The sequence below is a fragment of the Scomber scombrus genome, chromosome 3 (assembly GCF_963691925.1).
Source record: "Scomber scombrus chromosome 3, fScoSco1.1, whole genome shotgun sequence".
Classification (NCBI taxonomy): domain Eukaryota; kingdom Metazoa; phylum Chordata; class Actinopteri; order Scombriformes; family Scombridae; genus Scomber; species Scomber scombrus.
The window spans coordinates 13204521-13226250 of NC_084972.1; the positions used below are offsets into that span (position 1 = coordinate 13204521).

At 41.9% G+C, this 21730-nt stretch overlaps 2 protein-coding genes across 2 annotated transcripts in view; one reads left to right on the top strand and one right to left on the bottom strand.

Annotated features, from left to right (window-relative positions):
• Nucleotides 1-21730, bottom strand: part of LOC133978113 (heme transporter hrg1-A-like) — a 138903-nt gene that overhangs the window by 48023 nt on the left and 69150 nt on the right. The window lies entirely within an intron of this gene.
• LOC133977757 (calmodulin-binding transcription activator 1-like) overlaps nt 1-21730 on the top strand; it is a 55984-nt gene that overhangs the window by 2579 nt on the left and 31675 nt on the right. The window contains exon 3 of the mRNA XM_062416023.1: nt 5723-5826. Coding sequence (XP_062272007.1) covers nt 5723-5826 — 104 coding nt within the window. The remainder of the gene's footprint in view (nt 1-5722; nt 5827-21730) is intronic.

Consider the following 21730-nt stretch of genomic DNA (forward strand, 5'->3'; position numbering starts at 1 on the left):
GAGGGTGTTTAAGTGTGGTGCACACATTTTGTCTGTAGCACAGGGTGACTCTGGGAACAAGTATAAAAGCCTTCTGGCAGAATGATGTGATGCGGGAACTGAGGTCTCCTTCTCATCTGCTCTGTTACAGATCACACTTACACATACATACAGACAGACACACACACACACACACACACCACAGACAGACACACACACACACACACACACACACACACAAAACAAACACACACTCTATCTCTGTATCTCTCTGCTGAGACGTCATTCCAATTCAGCTCTGTAACACATCATGTTTATTCATGCATGCCAGTACAGTATTAGTGGGGGCACACACACACACACACACACACACACACACACACACACACACACACACACACCAACACACACGCGTGCGCACACACATACACACACACACATGCGCATGCACACACACACAACTGCACATAGCCATAGAAAGTCAGAGAGAAAGCAGCGCTTATTTTGGCTATCAGTAGTTTATTGTCACACCTAATCTTTACACATGGCATTATGTATCTGTAATCCTCAATGGGCCTGGTTAAACTAGGAGTGAGATGGAGTGTGTAATCTGGGGTCGCTGCACGGTTATGTATGCATGCGAGTGTGTGCCGGGCTGTGTGCGGTTCGCCGTGGTGTGTTAGAGGGACTATAAAGGCAATGATTGCTTTGATTGGTTATTGATTTCAGAGGACATGACGCAGATGTGTGTGTGTCTTTGCTTGTGTGCGTGTGTGTGTGTTAGGGGGACAAATTGGTGGAAAATAAACAGATGTGAGGAGGAGCAGACAGGCACAGTGCTTTGTGAAGGTGGTGATGGGGGTTATGGGTATTGGAGGGGGGAGGTATGTTGAAACGCACACCCCCACTGCATCCCCTTTTTCATTTCAAAATGGCCTCATACTTGCACCAGACCCTCTTAGTTTGTCAAGAGGGGAGAGAGGAAACAAGACTGTCACAAATAAAGACTTAAGAGGAAATCTGAAAAGATTAGAAAAGACTAGAATCAGTAGAATAGTATAGAACAGAGAGTTCTGTTTGGGATGGCTGTTTAATATGAGCTGAGACTTCCCGGGCCTATCCCTGTCTCCTATCTGTTCTCACGTCCCAGCTGGAGGATTACTGGAGGAAAAGTTTATCAGCAGAATGATAAAATTAGCATGCACGCCCATCTCTCTATCCCTTCCCCCCTCCTCCCCTCCGCCCCCTGCTCTCCCTCTTTCTCTAGTCTCTCCCTCCCTCCTCCTGCACTCTTGCTCATCCCATGCTACGCTCCCCCCTTTCTTCTCCCTACCCTGGCTCCTCTCCCTCCTGCCCTCCCTCCCTCCCTCCCCCTCCCTCTCTCTCTCTCTCTCTCTCTCTCTCTCTCTCTCTCTCTCTCTCTCTCTCTCTCTCTCTCTCTCTCTCTCTCTCTCTCTCTCTCTCTCTCTCCCTCTCCCTCCCATCCCTCTATCTAGCTGCTGTGCAATGAGCCTTTCTTTCTGTCACATTAATTTCATCCCGAAAAGGGGGGAAAATGTGAAAATTTCCCCTGACGCCTCCTAATATCAGTAGGGGGAAGAGTTAAGAGTTGCATTTGGAGCGTTTTTCTTTCTCTTTACTGAGGAGAGTTTTATAATTAACTGACAGCCATCTCACAAGGGCATTGGCTTGTTTCTGTGTTAAATATGGAGATGACAGTTTTATGAGGTAAAATATTCATCAGTCGGAGGCTGCTCTTCTCTGTGATTCCGGTCTAAATTATGGCATTTGATAGGCCACTAAAGCAATGTTTCACTTTGGTTGAACATTTTCACTTTTTAGCATGCATACCTCTATATGACTTAATGAGCCATCACTTTCACATTAGCATTCAAGCTTTGTCACTTTGGACTCTTTTTATTAGATTTGCAAGTGAGTGAGTGATACATGCACAGCCAGTTATTGTGGCTTAATCCTGAAAGACTCCCATGAAGCAATGCAGGAATTGAAATTGTTTTATTATTTAAAATACAAATATAAACGTGAACCACAATGTATTTCCATATTTGGAAGTGTATTCCCCTGTTTCCCAGGATGGTTCATTTTCTTGGGTAGCCAGAAAGTAAAGATAAGTTTTTGCCCTGTGTCACACCACAATACAGCTCCACTGAGAGCCATTTTGAACAGATGGAGAAGACGATTGCAACAGCACACAGGCTGAATTTTTAAAAAACAGAGACGCATTTTCTGTTTCAGGACTGTTAGAAACACAAGATACAACTCTTTGGGGTGTAAAAGCTTATCAGCATTCAACAAATCTGCAACGTTGGTCTTCCATTCCTCGTCAGCATTAAGAGCAAATGGGAGGACAGGTTAAGATGATGTTCATGTCCATGAAGGTGTGCTTTGAAAGGGATTTCAGTACCAAGGTCACTGGTTAAAAAAAAAAAAAAGAAAGAAAAAAAAGAAAAGAAACGTCACTCTGGGACAAATACTGTGATGTGTGTTCTTTGATCGTCGAGCACTGTGCGCATGTGTGTGTGTCTGTTTGCATGTATGAGTGTGTGCGTGCGTGCATGTGTGTGTGTGTGTGTGTGTGCATGCACGTGTGTGGGCGTGGGTGTTTGCGTGTGTGCCGACGCATGTGCAACGGGCTTGTTTGATGTGGTGGTTCTGGTACATTTCAAAGGCGAGGCTCTGATGAGAATTCTTCAGAACAGCAGGGGGAGGGGAGGGGGTTATAGCCAGGAGGGGTGGGGTTTAAACACTGATTGGCATTCATAGCAGAGACGCCGGAGTGCTGCTAAAAAAGAAATTAGGCTTTAACTAAGCTGCACCATTCAGCTGTTTAACTAAGCTGCTGCACCGTTCAGCTGTTTGAAATTCTGTCTTCTCAGGCCTTCTATTAATAAATGCATAATTGATTAGGGGGAGCATACGTGCCTGAACACACTTCCTACTGACACAAACACACACATGCTCAGATACCCGACACACTCACATGAGCACACACACATAGACCCCACTCCTGTCCTGCTACAGTACTTTTCTCTCATCTTGTATTTGTGTTACTTTGTTCCATCTCTTGTCCTTGCAAAAGTCTCACTTGCTAAATCTTGTTTCTCTCTCTTGTAAGTTTCTTTTTTTCTACATTAACTGCCTCTCTCTCTAGCTCATTGTCTCTGCCTCTCTGTCTCCCACTCTGACCCTCCCACCCCATCTATCAGTCTTTTTTCCTCTCGCTCTGTCGTCTGCCCTCAGGTAGAGTATAATTCCTATCTTCCCAGGGGAGTCATGAATGGACGCCCTCTACTCAAATGCTTATCAATAACCTTTGAGTGCTCGCTCTCTTTGACTTCTGAGCGGCACACCGCTTGGGCATGCACTCACAAACAGGCGCACACACAACACACACACACACACACACACACACACACCAGGGGATCTATCTTTGTGTGGACACTTTGCAGCGGGGAAATGGTATTTTCCTGAGGCGGAGTGGGATTTTTTTCCCTCACCTGCGTCTATTCAGTATTTTGGTGATTCTCCACGCACATCCGATGAGAGGCACAGAAGGGACAGAGCCATGTGTAATCCAGTGTCATGATTGACCATGTTTTGGTTGTGGTGCACTCCTTCTGATCTCTACAAAAAGTACACAAACCGCTGTTATTCATGTTTGTCTGTTTTACTTTTTATATATATTCTTCCACCGGTAACACATATTACACCGATTTTTCAAATTTAAGGCTGGCAATATGTCATTTTTGTTACTATCAACATATCCCACAAAAATACCAAAAACCCCTTTCTTCTACTTTCTTTCCTGCCCTGTCTTTGTCACTAAACTACAATCCATTAGTTGCTGCTACTGAAGATGTAAATCCTTATCATCAAATAAATGTATATTGTTTTAAAATAAGAGTAAGAAAATTCCTAAAACAAGAACATGTTATTCAAACAGAAACAAAAGTAGAGCCGACTATTTGTAGCCACAGATTTGATGTGTAGGTGAGTCATTTATGGCAGCAGGGTGGTGTATGTGGGAGTGATACCAAGAAGGTGAGAGTTAACTGATTTTTTACCAACTTATGTTACCTCACCTGTGTGATTGTGTGTGCATTATTGTGACTCCAAATAAAAAGGTGCATCATTACACACAGAAAACCCAATGCTCTGACGGTCTTCAGTTTGTCCAGAAACATGAATTCAACTTTCGAATTAAACCTCATCTGCTTGTAGCTGCATTTGAGCTTATGTAAATTAGCACTTGCGCCTCTGCAGCCCCTGTACAAGAATGTTAGTTTCCTCTCAGGAGGAGTTAGTCTGGAGTCTCTGCTCCATTACCAAACCGTCTGTGTAACACTGTGGGGAGAGTCATTGCTTTTAAAGGGGATAAGAGATGCCCATGTGATTGACCACAATTGCTACCAACCCCAAATGCACAGATAATGTATGATAATGGATTCTTCCTAATCCAATTCTGTTTCCGTGTTGGCCTCAGGTGCGCTTCACACCTCCACCTACTGTCCTAAAATTAAACCCTCTGCTACTCCCTCTGTGCACTGTGCACTTAACTATCCTGTGTACTTGATTGATAAAATTAGCAACCATACAGTTGTCTATTTAACTACATATGACCCATAATGAAAAACATATACGATAGGTTTATATTAAGATGACCTGGACATATTTTATTTAGTTGGTGTGCAGTGTGTGTTTTTTAAATGAGGTATAACATGCTTACTGGGAGTTAAAAGATATCAGCCACAGACATCTTTTTTCACTGCTTTGCCACACATTATCAGCTGTATTTCTGATGAATCTAAAATGTCAAAGATCATTTTCTTTTAACAAAATGAATTAAAGCCTCTGATGTCGTTCAGAGGCCTTAACAAATTCAGAAGCTTAAAGGAACATTTCACCAATTTTCAACCTTATCTCTAGCCATCAGAATTACGGATATAGTGTGAAAAATGCCTGCAGTTGTTGTTGCAGTTGTTCATGTTTTCAGTGTCTGTGGACTGTGCTGCAAAATCTGCTGTTATTCCGGCACCAGCACGGTCATTTCATATGTACAGTGACGTAGTTGGGAACAAGGAAGACCTATAGGCAATGTCTTTCAGTTTGGATTTCTAGGCTCTGCCTCTGGGTAGCCAGGGGTGTGCTCTAAATGCGGCTCAAAAACAAAATGCGGCTTGTTTTGCAAACTACTAATGTTTCCACAAATGGCACCCCAAAATATGTGTGCAGAGGATGTATGGACGAGGTTACATTGTACAGTGATTTGGCTGACTCGGTTATTCAGCCGTATTTATTGGAGTCAGAGTATACGGCCCAAGAAATGCAGTGGAGAGAGTCTGAGGCTGCGGCTGTATTTGGGGCTTGGGTGTCAGAAGCTTGTCCGCAATTCATCCTGGTGTATGTACGTGCCACTGGCAGGAAAACTCAGCTTTCTCGGTCAATGTAGCAAGCACTAAGGAATTTATTGCTTCAACTGACTACATTTACAATCTACACTGATTGGACATGCATATAATATGCGGTGAAAATTTCCTTTAAGGTCACATCAAGTCATTAAAATGATACACAATGCTATTTTATTCAGCCAGATCCCAGAGATGCTGCATTTTGGTATTCTCCTCTCACTATGTCTCTGTGTCTGATGAGAAATTTCTCTCCTATTCCTACTCATCCCTCATTTATCTTCCTTTATCTTCACCCCCCTCCCCTTCTGCTACAGATGAGCCGGGCCAGCTGAAGATCTACCTTCCTAAGAAGCTGCTTGAGTGTCTACCGAAATGTTCCTCTCTGCCCAAGGAGCGCCATCGCTGGAACACCAACGAGGTGAGAATGAGACACACTCAAGAGGGAAATATGCGTGACAGTGAGATGAACTCAGTGTCTTTTTGTGCTGGTGACTCATCTCGAGCTAATGTCACATTGAGCAATGAAAAGGAAGTAAACAAACACAAGGGCATCCTTTCATTACGGGACCCTAAAACAGTGACCCAAGGAAATAAATAAAAAACAACATGAGCTCAGAGCCAAAATCCCTCAGACAGTAACATCCATTTGGCATGTTGCTGTCTATTTCACTTTGTAATCCAAACAAACTCTGGGTTAAGGTGTAGGAAACAGAGGCTCCTGGGTCTGAAACTACAGGGCTTAGAGGCTAAGAAAGAAGAAATAAGGCTACAGATTGAATGTCTCCACTGCTGAGTGTTACTGGGTCCAAAAAAGCCTATGGTCAGTACAATAAAGATTGTTGTCTGAACCTCACATTGTTGCTATGCAACCACAGAAAGCTGTTAAATGTGTGGCACATTTCTGCTCAAAGTTGCTTTTTTCTGATGTGCCTTGTGTTAGGTGTGGAAATGATGCTTTTGTTACAGTGTGTAATGTTGTCTTCCAAAAAACAAAAAATTGAAGAAAAATGAACAGCTGACAGGTATAAACAATAGAAGCAGTGACCATGCACTCAGAGGATTTGATCATAAAAGCCAGTTAAAGGGAAAATAACGTTAAGATCTTTTTTCCACTTCATTTTAACACTCAGCGTTAACCACACTTTAGAACTTTTAGTATGCTTTGACTATTCACCCAAATACACAGCTACCCCCCATTAATATAGGGCTATGTTTTCCCTGCTCTGTGCCAAATTTAGCATAATATTTATAACATGAACAATAGAGAACTTCAATTCTGCTGGTGGCTAAGTGGTACAGTGTAAAATGAGGACACATTAGGTTCGGACAAGTCTTAACTCAAGGCCAGAGATAAACCTGAGCTAAACATTTGGGGTGTGAAAAGCTTTTCAGAGTTGCATGTTGTTGCAGACTTAAGCTGTTAGCTCAGGGAAGTGTTTGATGGGTGGAAATGGATGCAGGCATTTATCGTCAATAGCTCCTTGTTTATGCATTGCACAGCTCTCCACTGGTGGTTTGCTCCATCCATTGTGATGTGGTTGGCCTCTGCTGATACATTTTCTCCATGTGCAGGCTGTGCACTCCATTATGGATGTGTGTTTGTGTGTTTGTGTTATTGATTACCAAGTCCAACATTATTATGCAATGCAAAGCTGATTTGGCCTGTGGTTTTTCTCTCAGGAAAGTCATTACATTTTTCATGCAATCCATCTCAATGAAGGTCATACTGGGAGTTAAGCACGGCGCCTACTGAACAGTGTGCTCACATGAATAGGCTGTGTGTGTGTGTGTGTGTGTGTGTGTGTGTGTGTGTGGTTCAGAACAACGTGACCGCTGCTGGTTAGGGACTTCCACACATCAGCCTAACCAAGAGCAATTGTACACAAGGTGCAGGGACTAGACCAGAGCACCTTGTTGCTGCCCTCCTCTCCTGCCCCGTTCTCCCGCTTTCTCTACATCAGTCTCCCTTCCAACTTACCAGCAAGTCCTCTCTATCTTTATCTTTCATTGCCTCCTCCCCCCACTCTCTCTTTCTCTCTCCATGGCTCTCTCTCTCTGATGAGGAGGTACAGACTCAGTTCAGGGGGAGGTTGGGTGTCCCTCAGCGAATTCCTTCAAAGCTCCTCTTCCACCCAGGCATAAAGTTTCCTGCATACTTAAACACTCCATTGTGTCTGCTGCTGCTCCTCTCGCTTCGTGCTTTCGTAGGGGGAGCTTTGTGTATGCTCGCTTGTGCGTCTAGCGCTTGTATGTATTTCAGTCTGTTTATGTGTTTGTACATATGTGTGTGAACGCGTCTGTTAGAGATATGCAAAGCGCCAGATTATTGCGGTCGAGTATTTTGTAGCTGCTGCAACAAAGTAATAGATTTTTTTTTCCTGTAACAATGACAACAGTTTTCATCAGCAGCTCATTGAAAAGTGAAATCATCATTGATCATCAAATTGTAGACTCGTATAGGCTTTATATGTCCACTGTAGATTGTAATGTAATAAAATGTTATGTTTCCAGGCATATTTCCAGACATATTTCCCAACCAATCAGCTGTCAAATCAGCTGTCAAATTTGAAGCTTTCAATTTATTATCAATTTTTTATTTATTCAGTCACATCTCTACTGTGTGTGTGTGTGTGTGTGTGTGTGTGTGTGTGTGTGTGTGTGTGTGTGTGTGTGTGTGTGTGTGTGTGTGTGTGTGTGAGCTGAAAATGTAATATTTTCATGGTCTGGATGCTGCTCAGAAAGTGTGGTGATGTGTTATTGACAAATAGTGTGTTTAAAACGCCCAGTAATTATTTGCTGTATATACACACTTGTATGTGTGTGTTTTTGTGTATTACATCTTTACTAAAAGAATTGGTCTTGTGCTTGTCCTCACACTGTTTGGGTGGTGGGTTTTCTGCATGATGTTTTTTCATGTCAATTAGGATTATCCTTTGTGTGTGTGTGTGTGTGTGTGTGTGTGTGTGTGTACTAGGTATTCCTAATGTTGTGGGGACTTAAATCTGTTCACACAGTTATGTTATGGGGACTCGCTTGTCTTATGGGGACAAAAAGCAAGTCCCCTTAAGGTAAATGATTTATTTTAGGGTGAAGACTTGATTTAAAGTTAATATAAGTTTAGGGTTATGTTAAGTTTAGGATAAGGGTTAAGATTAGGCATGTAGTGGTTATGGTTACGGTTAGGATAAGTGTCCAGTAAATGAATGTAAGTCAATGTAATGTCCCCTGAAGTGATGGAAACATGGTGTGTGTGTGTGTGCGCGTGTGTGCGCGTGTGTGCGCGCGTGTGTGTGCATGTGTGTGTGCGTGTGTGTGTGTTTCTCTGGGAATAAGAAGAGGAGAGTGTGATAGATACAGATAAAGAGATTACCATTCTGAGGATGGCTCTGATTAAGTCAGCACCAATTCTAACAAGTCTTCATCTGATTTGTCCTTACTCTCACCTTTTTCTTGGCATGCGCATGTGTCTGTAAGTGTGTGTGCGTATCTGTGTTTGTTTGTTTTCATCACACATGTGCACAATCGCATGAGATCCTATGATCTCTGTTTTGTCACGCATGGCTCCCCCGACACCTTGGCTTCCCATGAGCACTGAGCAGTAACCCCATACATTTTTTCCCCGTCCACTCCTCCTCCTCCTCTATGTCCTTTCCTCTCTTCTTTCCCTTCGCTTCCCCTCTCTTCCTCCCTCTCTCTCTCTCTTTTGTGTATCTACTGATGTGTGAAATTATTCTGGGATGGAGGGATGAATTCCTCCCCGAAGGGCTGAGCGGAGTCGTGAGCCTTTTGTTCAATAATAGATTGGGGGTGTATGTGTATCTGTCCATAGTAATAGACTATAGACTAGTTTTAGATAACAAATCACACTCAGGTGGACATATGATGGTAGAGCCTGTTTTATCCCTCCCTTGGGAATGACTTGTTGTTTGGTTTCAGCAAATTCTTTGGAGCAGCAGAATAACTTTTTCTACGTTAGACAAAGACAAACTTTAGAGTTTGGTCCTGGGACTCAAGCTCATGAAAATATGATTACTCTTGTGGGGACTCTTGACTTCCTGACTCATATTTTAAGAAGCAAGACTGAGCTGAATAACAATAAAATTCCTTTCCAAAAGCTTAAATTCAAACACACTCATGCCATGTGAATGTGTATGCCACTGAGTGATCTAATGTGCATTTTAGAGGCTTCTGTCATTGCACAGACGACAGCCATCTGCGCCACAATGCTTCTGCATGCGTGTCTGCTCCGCATGTCGCTCAACTGTACGGGTGTAAAAAAGAGAGGTGTAAGAAGACCGCATTATTTCGGTTTTAATGATAATGATATATGAAACATGCAGTGTTTTATTGTAAACCTCTGCTACAATTAAGCTGGGATTTATTGGTAGGTGTTTGGTGTGAAGGCAGCTAGTTGACAGTACACACACGCTCATGTCTGGCTGTGTCGCCGCATGACACCAACATGATAGCCTGAATGAAAAGCAGATCAAAAAGCATATACATTTTAGACCACTGCCCCATCTGCCTTCTATGGACGTGTGTGTGTGTGTGTATGTGTGTGCATCAAGGGGAGGTGTTGCCATGGTAACAGATTGGATGTGTGTCTTTGTGTGTTTGTGTGTGTATTTGTGCTAATGGTTTGATCGATGTTGCAAGTGTGACACAAACGCCGTTCATGATTGTGCAGTACATTGAAGGTGATAAGAGAGACGTGAAATTGTTAATTCGTCTGCTCGCGATGCCAAACATGTACGACAGACAAAAAAGAAAAAAAAGAATAAAGAGAAAAACAGTTGTCGAAGGACAAAAGCTCTAAATCTGAGGTAAAAATGTCAGGAACCCACTCACAGTCACCTGTGCGTGCTGTGGCTTCTCAGCTTGTGTACGCTTCAGTTTCCAGCCCAAACAAAGCTTTGCGTGTGTGTGTTTGTGTCTATGAGCGTGTGTGTGCGCATGTTTAATTTATTATTCGTGTCATTACGCTTGTTTGTGAACCATTAAATAGATACATTGAATTAAATATGCATGCATTGTATTCGTACGTTTCTTTGTAGAGATATTTCCCTTTTTTTCCCCCCGTAGGTAAAACATGACGCAGGAGAAATTTACACAGGAGAGACGACGTTAAATGTCAGACTACGTGGAAAAAATACTATAGATCCATTATGGAAACCCAGAACGATACAGTTAGCTGACAGCCATTTTCAGGCCTCCATGTTCCATTTATACTGTGGTGAAGGGTGCCCTTGATTTATGACTTTGATGTGTGAATTGCTAATGTCCAGCTCACACTGGTGCGGGGCCGGGAGAGGCTGACACTCTCCATTTTGTCGGCTGTGTCAGAACAAAGACAAAAGTAGTGTGCCTTTGGAAACTTACGGAAAGTTTCAGTTAAAAAAAAAAAATGAAATGGGAGTGCCGCTCGTGCATTTGTTAGATAACATGTTCGTGAGATACTTGGAGTGTATCCGTGTGTGTGTGTGTGGGTGTGTGTGTGTGTGTGTGTGTGTGTGTGTGTGTGTGTGTGTGTGTGTGTGTGTGTGTGTGTGTGTGTGTGTGTGTCCCAGAGCCTGCCTATGGCTGTAACCTCTCTAGTTGACATTGAGCTCTGTGCTGTTGCCGTTTACCAGAGTAAAGCATGGTTTAATGAGGGGGCAAAGAAGCCAACACACGCACACATACACACACACACACACACACACACACACACACACACACACACACATGCATGTGCACATGTATACACAAACACACACACACACACACACCCGCACACACGCGCACATACACACACAATACCAGAGGGGTGTTTCACAGCTCCTTGTGTTTGATTCCTATTCTTTTATTTTTAATCATTCCTCTGTCTTTTGGGTTGAGAAATATTTTATGTTTGGAGAGCGCCAAGTTATAATCACTAATTAGTCCTCCAGGCTATCTCTCTCCCTCCCGCTCTCTTTTTCTCCTCCTCTTTGTCTATCTCTCCATCTCTCTCTGAGCCAAGCATAGCCCAATTAACACCCAACGTCATTTTGTGTCTGTTATGACTTCCATTTTTACTCAAACTCCAGACGTCCATACTGTCCTGCTGACCAGACCGACAATATGAACTAAATGTGCAGCAATGCAAATAATCAATTAGATTAATTCTATTCATAAATGTAATTTCCTTGCTGATACGTTTAATTAACCCACACGCCTTTCATTTGCAAATGGGACTGCATATGGTAAATTGTGCATAGACGCTTCATCTATTGTTTGGATCAGTATTTCAGCGACTTTCACTCGTCTAGATATTTCTGCACACACAAGTTCACAAGAGGGTGGAATTAACCATGTTTTACAAGTCTAGTCCGGGAAAGCCAGGTGTCTGAGGTAGGAGTTAGTGATTCTCCTTGTCTCTCCTCTCCTCTCCTCTCCTCTCCTCTCCTCTCCTCTCCTCTCCTCTCCATCCCCAACTTAAAGCCCCACATTTTCCTCCTGTTCTATTTTCTCCTTGTCGCACAGACCCACTATTTATCTTGCCCACTATAATTTGACACAAAATATTGTTAACTGGAGACAGAAATATATTAAACAGTGGGAATGTGTGACTGTGAGTGTGGGGGTGTTGTGTATGTGCCAGTGCTCATTTGTGTGCGCCTGCATGTGTGTGAGTGAGTGTGTTCTTGTTAGATTCCAAGCACATCCAGAAGGAAGTGAATGACCAGCAGTGTCTGCCGTAATAATAAGCCAGGCAGCACAGTAGATACAATACTTTTTGTATCTTTAAATGTCCCCATATAGAACTGCTGTAATATCTGAGTCCTGTGTAAATTAGATTTAATTCATTGGAGACAGATAAAGCATTAAAATGTGTATGTGTGCATAACCGCACACACTGTACTTCGAGTACTTACGGTATATGTAGAGCTATGTCTATATAACTTTATTTAACTTTGATAACTTTGTGCTCATCAAACTTTACAAGAGCTACTGGAGCCAAGTGTATTTCTACAGCAGTACACTGCAATTTTGAATGTTTACATCCCCAAATGGCAGCAAGATGTCAACAAAACATTATGCTGTAAATAAAGCACCACAGGTGCTGGAACCCTATTGATTTTGATGAGGTTTTTCCTTAGCCTCTTAGTTTTCTGACTTAATAATACCTGGAGCTCAGAGACTTGTAAAGAAATATGCCTAGTTCAGAATTTTTCAAGTCAATTTATATTTTATTCTCTCTGTTCATGTTTTACGAAGGTACGTTTCAGTCAACCATTTTTTTCATACTCCACAGGCAGCTCTAGTTTGTCATGGTGGGTTTTATGCAAATTGTGGCACACAAGTCCAACAGTACTTGACAAGAAAAACATCTGTACATTTTTCTCAAGCTACTTGTGCAATTGTTTAATCCAAGTCTGGGTATATATTTGTGTGGTCTGCAGGTCTAAAACACAGGCAGCACTACCCCGATGCCCAGTTTTTATTCATGCTTATTTGCTGTTGCTCACTCTGCGGCAGTCTCCAGACTCACAATTATTTAGCAACATTTTTCTGTAAAATCATATGATAAGTATGCACTGAGCACATCTGCAGACACCCAAGACTTCACTTAAATGAGCTCCGCATGAGTCATTTGATTTTACATTTTTACAGACTATTGGCACTACTTTATTGTTGTTTAAGGATTATTGCATTGTGCACCAGCCATACTGGACTGGAGCTGTGCATCCAGTGTGGAAATAAATGATAGATCAATGTGAAACTGTAAACTAACCTCAGTTCAAAACTTACCTACTGCACAACAGTATGTACAGTACCAGTCAAAAGTTTGGACACACTTCCCATTCACTTGAAGGAGAAATCGTGTCCAAACTTTTGACTGATACTGTATGTCCCATATTTGGTGTTAATATTTGAAATCTATTAAGCCTATATCATATCAACCGCCAATTGCACTATACCAAAAGTTTGACATTTTGATCAATAACGCGAAATATTGCTGTCAGACGATTATACGTAACATGAATTCAGTGTGCGTTTCACTGGTTTCATTACTGCATTGATAGCATTCATCTGTTTTACATTTTATGTATTTTTTCTGCTGTTGTTAGCACAGTGTTGATCCAGTCTTTACAGCATTTTACATATTTTGACAGATTATAGTTACAGCACTATTATTCCTAGTGTGTCATAATATTTGAAGCTGAGCTCAATTCAAATATTTGGGATGTTCTCCAGTGTGCACACACTTGTGTTTCCCATGCAAAGTTGCCTCTGTACATTTTACACACACCCTTATTGACTGCCTACCTCATTGCTAATCCAGACATGTAAACATTTGTAAAGGACGCAAAAATTAAATTGGCAGAGAATATGCACAAAGTCAAACAATACTAAAGCAATCATACTTCAGGAGAACTATTTGCAAGGGTAGTGCATCAGACAACATCTGTTAAAATGTAACGTTACGGTGAGGTCAAATGGTCAGTTATGTTTGCTGTGATATCGCGTAGATCTGAGTGTGTTGTCCTCATGAGCTTCAACCCACTAATGGCCACTTGCAGGCTGCAGCTCTATTTTTAATTAAAACTGGAAAGATTATGTGACTGTTTAATTGCATTGTGAGTACAAAATCAATGTTATTTATTTCTTAGAAAAAATACAACATAATACAAAATTTCAAGTTGCTGTGTGTTTCAACACTTTAATTGCTTTTTACTCATTATCAATTTGCTCTCTGGACATTTGATTTGATAACAGAGGAGTGTATTGGGGCATAGTTGATATTAATATTTAGCAGAAATGTGAATTATCAAGCACTGAGTGTATCAATATTTAGCATTTACTGGTAGCATTCCTTAAGGTAAGTCTATTAATGTCTGTGTTTCTTTTTTAATGGGATGATAAGTCATATTATTGTGGAGATCTCCTGCCGTGTTTACTGCACATCAAACAGTGTTCATCAACAGGTGTTTGGCCACCTGGAGTTTTGTTTCAGTGAACTCTTTAGAATCACAATTGAAGCCTTTAAAATTTGAGGCAACCTTGTTGTGTGCAGCCACATGTTTTTATACATAAATGTAAGTTTCCATGTTTAAAAAAGATTAAGAAAAAGATAAAATAATAAAAAAGCATGAATTTCTGATTACTAAAAGTGCATCTCGTCTCTCCTCAAAATGTTAAAAGGCATAAGGTACGTGGGGAAAATATTAAATTAATCCAACATAAGTTTTTCCAGTTTTTCTGACTCTATAATGGTGCTTAGTTGTATCTCTTGTGTCTCGCAGATTTCAGTTTATTACAGGAGCTAAGCCAAATGGGTAATTTAGCTGGCTTCTACGTTGTATCCACAATAAAACACAGTGAGTGAACGGTGAATCTCTTGGTGCTGTGACTAGCATTTTCCACTAACATTATCCTGGAAATGTACACATTCACAAGATTTACCCTGGGAGGTGTATACATTTACTTGTAAATATATTTTCCCACAGTTACCGTATTAGACATAGGGGGAGATACTGTGTGTGTGCGCGTGCGTTTGTGCGCGCGTGCGTATGTGCGTGTGTGTGCGTGTGTGTGTGTGTGTGTGTGTGAGTGAGTGTGCTGCTCTTTTGGTCCTGGTTGTGATATCTCAACAATTGCACTCAGGAGACCAAAGCGTGTGTCCAGTGTTTCTTCCTATCAAAGTGTAGTTTTCTGTAGCATCACAAATTTCTCCATCTCAGTTCTCGTCTTCCTCCCTCACCCTCCTCCCTCCTGCTAATGTATGGAATGTCTACTCTCATATGGAATGTGTTTGTAAAAGTCACGGTAATCAAATTTCACTGATTCCTAGGGGATTAAACAAGGTGGCATTTGTGTGTGTGTGTGTGTGTGTGTGTGTGTGTGTGTGTGTGTGTGTGTGTGTGTGTGTGTGTGTGTGTGTGTGTGTGTGTGTGTGTGTGTGTGTGTGTGTGTGTGTGTGTGTGTGTGTGTGTGTGTGTGAGAGAGTGCTTGTGTGGGTTCTGTCTCTCTGCATATATGATATTAGCTGTGTACCAAGTTGTGTATTGTAATGCAGCTGTGTCATTAGTCTAAGACTAGCTCAGCTGTAATATATCATCCATCATTTTGTACTCTAAGGAGGCAACTATATAAGGGATACTTATGCCACATTTGCATACTGACTGTGCATATATTAAATTTTTTTTGAATGCACAGTGGAAGATGGTGGGTGGGGGTGTTGATAAACTTCTTGCCATATTAGGTGAAAGCATCTAACTTGTATCTTTGACAAGGGGCAAAGACCAGGAATAATGTTCATTCATGCCTTTGGGTGTTTGACAGTGAAGGTTTTTGCTAACAATAACTCTGGTTTCTTTGAATAAAAAAAAATAAAAAAAATAAACCTGAAAAGAAATCAATCATTCCCAACAATTCAATTATTATTTAGTGGAAGTATTCTATCGCTACTCCAGGAAACAAGAAAAACATGGCAACAACAAGATTTTCCAGCTCAAAAACAGGTATTACCTAGTGTTAAGCCTAACTACATAATTACCTCTTGTTGGCAGCATGTCCTGTATGTTCTGGCAGTATGCTTGTATATGTAACTTGGCAGCTAGCAAGTCATAACTTTGTCCAATACACATCAACACACCAGCATCACTTTTTCTGCGAGACTGTAAACTAAGCTGCAAGTTTCTTTCAGCTATAAGGTGTCATTACACGTTGAACTAGGAAGTCACAGTCCATTACAGTTCATATGGGGTGGAAAGTTACCCGGCAGGCAATGACTGATGTCTGTCTCCTCCTCAATTTCTAAAAGTGCACTACATTAGAGCAATCATTATTATTAACCGACTTTACCAAAAATATATACATTTAATGGCTGAAAAGAACCAGATTTAAGTAAACAAAGGTTGTTACAGTTTCTATAGACAGCAGTAATACACATGAAAAAGGTAGCTGCCTACTCTTTAAACAGTAAAAATGTTGGTTACATTTCTCAACCCCCTGTTATTTATTTATAAACATGTTCATCTTACATGATATAGAAGTTTAAAGATAGCTAACATACTTTGGCGCCCACTGCATGAGTCACAGTAGTTGAAGAGTGGGTGTTGACACCGGGCTCTACCCTGTGCATCGCATCATCACTGTACACACACTGTAGTCACTGTGAAGAGGAGCCCCTTTGGATCTCTTGATATACTATACCGCACACTTATAAACTATTAATGGCATAGCATATGCTCATCACATATTATCACTTCCATCATCTCGCTGTCCATGTATTTCGTTAGCTATGGATGAGTACAGTGGAGTGGTTTTAGTGGTAAGTGAAAGTCATGGACAAATTTCAAGATAGTCTGCATCAAACTGAATTCAAAATGAAACAAATCAATGCCTTTTACCACAAGATGCAATAAAGTAACTTCAGACACTGCCCAAAATCTGCTGACTCCTAATTTGTGGTTATGACTGTTCATGTATTCAGAAGAAAGAAAAAAATAGCATAATTTTAATAAAGTGTAGCCATAGATGTAAACGTGAAATCTGAAGGTTAAGCGGTTAAATTAGATTCCACATATTTTTCTGTTGTTTCTTGTATCATTTAATTATCAGTAATCAATGGCAGTTGGCCAAGCAAAAAGCTTTTAAAAAGTGTTATTTCTGCGTGAGAGGCGAATTTTGCTCATTCACTCCTAGACTTGAAGTACAAGCTGGCAATCATGAGAATTTGGGAATGCATTGGGACTTCTTTATTAAACCGTGTGAAAGGTATTTCACATTTTGCAATACCCTGAAAGAGTGAGTGCAGGGTCTGAAGTAACAGTCTATTCAGGTCTACAGCCCAGGGCTTCGTCCTAGGCAGAGACGGATCAAACTGCACAATATGGAAGCCAGTCAACAGAGCAGGTTTGATAACCTTTAATGTTTACTTTTACTCATGATTGTTTCAACTCTGTCTGTCTATCCCGCAGGTCTGTTGTCGGTAGAGAAGATAAACCACGATTGCAGACAATTTGTACATCTGTAAATTGATGCTTGTCTTTAGCAGTTTGTGTTTGAAGCTTGAGGAGAGTTAAATATGCATCGCTTCAACATGGGTGGCTCTACACTTTTTTTTTCTAGCTTCCAAAACAACAAACAAATGACATGAAATCATTATTTGGATGAGACAAACAGAATTCTGAATTGATTTTTTTAGAGAGCGGACTCAACATGAGCTCCTGCAGTTAACTAGATTTGTTTGTTTCTTCTGAAATGGAGCAACAGTGATATTTACCGAAAGCACACACACACACACTGCACAGGTGTGCAACCTCACACACACGCGCACACACATATGCTCCCATCTTTAGTTGGTTGAGGAGGAGACAAACATAAAGATCGCCACGGAGACCCATCTTTCAAATTTATTCATTAAACTCCCAAATGCTCCCCTTAACGAATGTAATTGGAATATGGTAATGAGAGAGGGCTGAACCAGGGAGTGTTGTAATATGCTTAGCAGCACAGAGGGAGAGAAGAGGAGAGAGACAGACAGATAGAGACAGAGTGGGAAATAGAGTAAGGGAGTTAGAGGAGAGAGAAATAGAGAGACTGACTGACAGGGTGCCAATTTATGTCTTGTTGTAAACAAGTATTTATGCCAATGAGAGGTGGCACACACTATTTCTTCCTCTCTTCCACTAACTCTCCCTCTCTCTCTTTCTCTGTGCCTTTCTGTCTCTCTCTCCTTAGCATACCAAACCTCCTCAATAACAATAACATCAACAATAGAAAAGCAGAGACGAGCCTCGGAGGGCAGAATGACTCACGCTGAGATGAGGCATCAGGGGTTAACGCAACCCCTGGAGACTTCTTCATTGAGACACCGCTCCACCCTACCTTGTCTATTTCTCTTTCTCTCACTCTCTTCTCTCCACCTCCCACCGGCAAACACACATCCGTCATTAGAGATTTCAAATATACGTCTGTCTGTGTGTATATGTGTGCGTGCACCCTTTCCTGGTTAACTTTGTGGCAGTTTTTGAGGACTATGACAGGATTTATCCAAGACGCCCTGGTGCAGCAGGGGTCCTGGCATTGTGTTTGACACCACACACCTGTTGCCTTTGATGTGTTCACACCCCCTCCCCCCCCTCCCGCTGAGAGCGAGGGGGCCGTCTCCTCAAATGCAAATAGAAGATGGGTGAAAGAGGACAGGTGAGGTGCGCGAAAGAGGGGAAGTTTTATAAAAAAAAATATGATTGATGTTCCCTCTGTGGATTGGGACTGACTCTTCCTTGCTCTCAGGTCTCTGCTGAAAAAGTTTGTGCTACTTTCCACACTGTGTGCGTGTGTGTGTGTGTGTGTGTGTGTGTGTGTGTGTGTGTGTCTAGCCACATTTACCGTTTGGACTTCTGTATATTGGCAAAAGGGAGATGAGAGGGAAGTGGGTGAGTTGGAGGGAGGAGAGAAGGGGGGAGAAAGTAAAGAGGTCATACCAAACGGAGAGGGAGTGAGGGAGCGAAGGAGAGACGAGAGTGACTATTTCATTATAAAGCCGTCACTCACACGGGCAGCAGCCACCACATAGATTCATCTGAGACCAAACCTCTCTAGGTCTGTGTGTGTGTGTATATGTGTGTGTGTGAATGCCTGTGCATCCTAGCATGCATTACTTTTGACATGGGAGTTATTTTTGTGTGCATGTACTGTATGTCCGACTGTGGGTGTATGCATGTTGTGAGAGTTGCAGTGTGACAGAGATGGATGTGACGCGCAGGTCCCTCTCCCAACCAGGTGACAGGGGAGGGTCCCCGCTGAAGGTCAGACCTTGCCCTCCAATGACAGACCAGCACCAAATGTGTGTTTGTGCTCACATCCGTGTGTGTTTCACAGAGAGAACAACAGAAGAGACAGAAGGCCGGGACAAGTTTTATTTCCATTTATTTATTTATTTTCACACAAGCGACTTTGTGTATTAATAGACAGCCCCATTTGTATGCATGTGTGTACAATCCTTTTATGTCCATGTACGTGCATGTGTGTGTTGCCCAGTGTGTGATGAGGTGTTTGTATGATAAACACAAGGCAAGCTTGAGAGGAATTCTGATCAGGGGCTTTGCAACAGTTGTTATGGAAACAGCATTAAGCAGTTGTATTAGCCAGTGGAGGTAATATAAAGGCTGTTGAAAGTAACAAACAGTGGGGAGTGAGGCAGTTTGGGAATATAATACCAACTACACATTATTGCTCTGGTTTACAATAAGCTTGATGAAATTTTATTTTGTGGCTAGAGCAGAACAAAATTATCCTTGTCATAACTCAGTGTGTGACTCTCTCTCTGTTGAGAGCTACACATTTTAATTAGCCAGGTTAGAGGAACATACTGAAAACAAGACGTTAATGGTCTGGTTTACAATAGCTGTTGCATCATTTACATCAGCTTCACACTATTTAGTCTGCATTCAGATTTCTCGTTGCAACATTATCTCAAGTTCTGAGTCTTCTGAAAAGCAGCCATGGCTCCATGACATTGGGGATTTTAGAGGTCACTCAGGACTCAGAGGAGATACTAAGAGATGTGTCTGGTCACATTTCTGTCAACGGCTCTGGATAATGACATGCTCACAGGCACCTCTCAATTCTAATGGATTATTAATTATTACAGTTAGAATGGAATTGTTTGACAGTAGGTTATACATATATGTGTGTATATAATTACATATATATGTATACACACATATATACATACATACACATACATACAGTATATATATAGGTGTGTGTATATATATATATATATATATATACATATAGGTATATAAATATATAGGTTTAGCATGAAAGTGCCATTGTTACACTTACATGATGAACCTCTAAAGCAGAAATATTTAAAAAAAAGTTCAATAAAAAGTAGTTTGAACAAATGGCTGAGATAGTGCTCTATATAAAACCACACAGAAGCATGTAGTCTGCAAAAAAAAAAAACAACAACAAAAAAAAACGGGGCAATTCTGTATAGAGTGTCTATTAACGTCAGACACTGACAGGGTTGTTCTGGGAAAGAGAGAGAACTGGTGGAGGTGCTCAGGAACAAATTACAGCATCAGCAGACCTCCCCTGGTAATGCTAATGCAGTTTTTTCCTCCATATGTATATAAGACTTAACCATGCTCAAGGAGAAAGGCAAAAATGGATTCAGTAGCTGAAAAGGACACCTCAGTTTTCTACCTTCCATGCCACCAAAATAAACTGTTCAATGCCAAACGATTTCTGTGGCAAGGACCAGCGGCAGCCTTCATTTGAGGCACTTCGAATGGATGTGACAGTTCCAGTTTACAGACAACTCTGTTTTCCCCAGATCTCTGTCGGGGTGATGCTCATCATTAGACTTCAAATGTGCACGCACTCACACACACACACACACAACACACACACACACACACACACACACACACACACACACACACACTTACACAGACGCATGCACACACACTAGCCTGTGGCCAGACCCTATAACGGAATCTCCCTGGGGAAAGCTCCTGGATAAGTCTGTTGCAGTGTAGGCGACCCCCCCACCCCCCACCCGCCTTCCTCCCTGCCTCCACTGGAAATCTCCCTGAGGCCTGTAAGAGGGTGTGTGAATGTATTTGCGTGTGTATGCGTGCGTCTGTCTGTCTGCTTTTCTGTACATGCCACCAGTTTCTTGGAGGGAGATGGTCTCAGTGATGCGTGAGTGGGAGGCTGATTTCCCCAACTGCATCGCATGCTCCAATCTAACTTCCCACTCATGCTCTCTGCTTTGTTAGATATTTCTTAAGTAACTCCCTCTCTCTCTCTCTCTCTCTCTCTCTCTCTCTCTCTCTCTCTCTCTCTCTCTCTCTCTCCTATCTCTCTCTCTCTCTCTCTCTCTCTCTCTCTCTCTCTCTCTCTCTCTCTCCCTCCCTCTCTCTGTCTCTCTCTTCTCACTTGCTCTCACACAACGATGTTTGGAAAAGTGTGTGCGCGCAGCCAGTTGGGCCTGTCGTAATGTATTATTATTACGTAGACTCATACAGACATGCAAGAACGTCTGGGTTTCTGGAGTAGATCCCTGGAGAAACACACTTATCCCTGTCCCTGTGTCTGGCACAGCGACCACACACACACACACTCACACACTCTCACACACACACACACACACACACACACACTCACACACATACACAGTATTCCTGAAGGGTCAGTGTGTCGCCAGGCATGCTCAAAGCGTTCCATCATCGGTCTCCACTGGGACAATAACTGTGACTTCCTGAGGACCGACCTTCACCATCTCACTTCTGTCACTCTTCGCATGGGCGTGTGTTTGTGTGTAATGTGTGTGT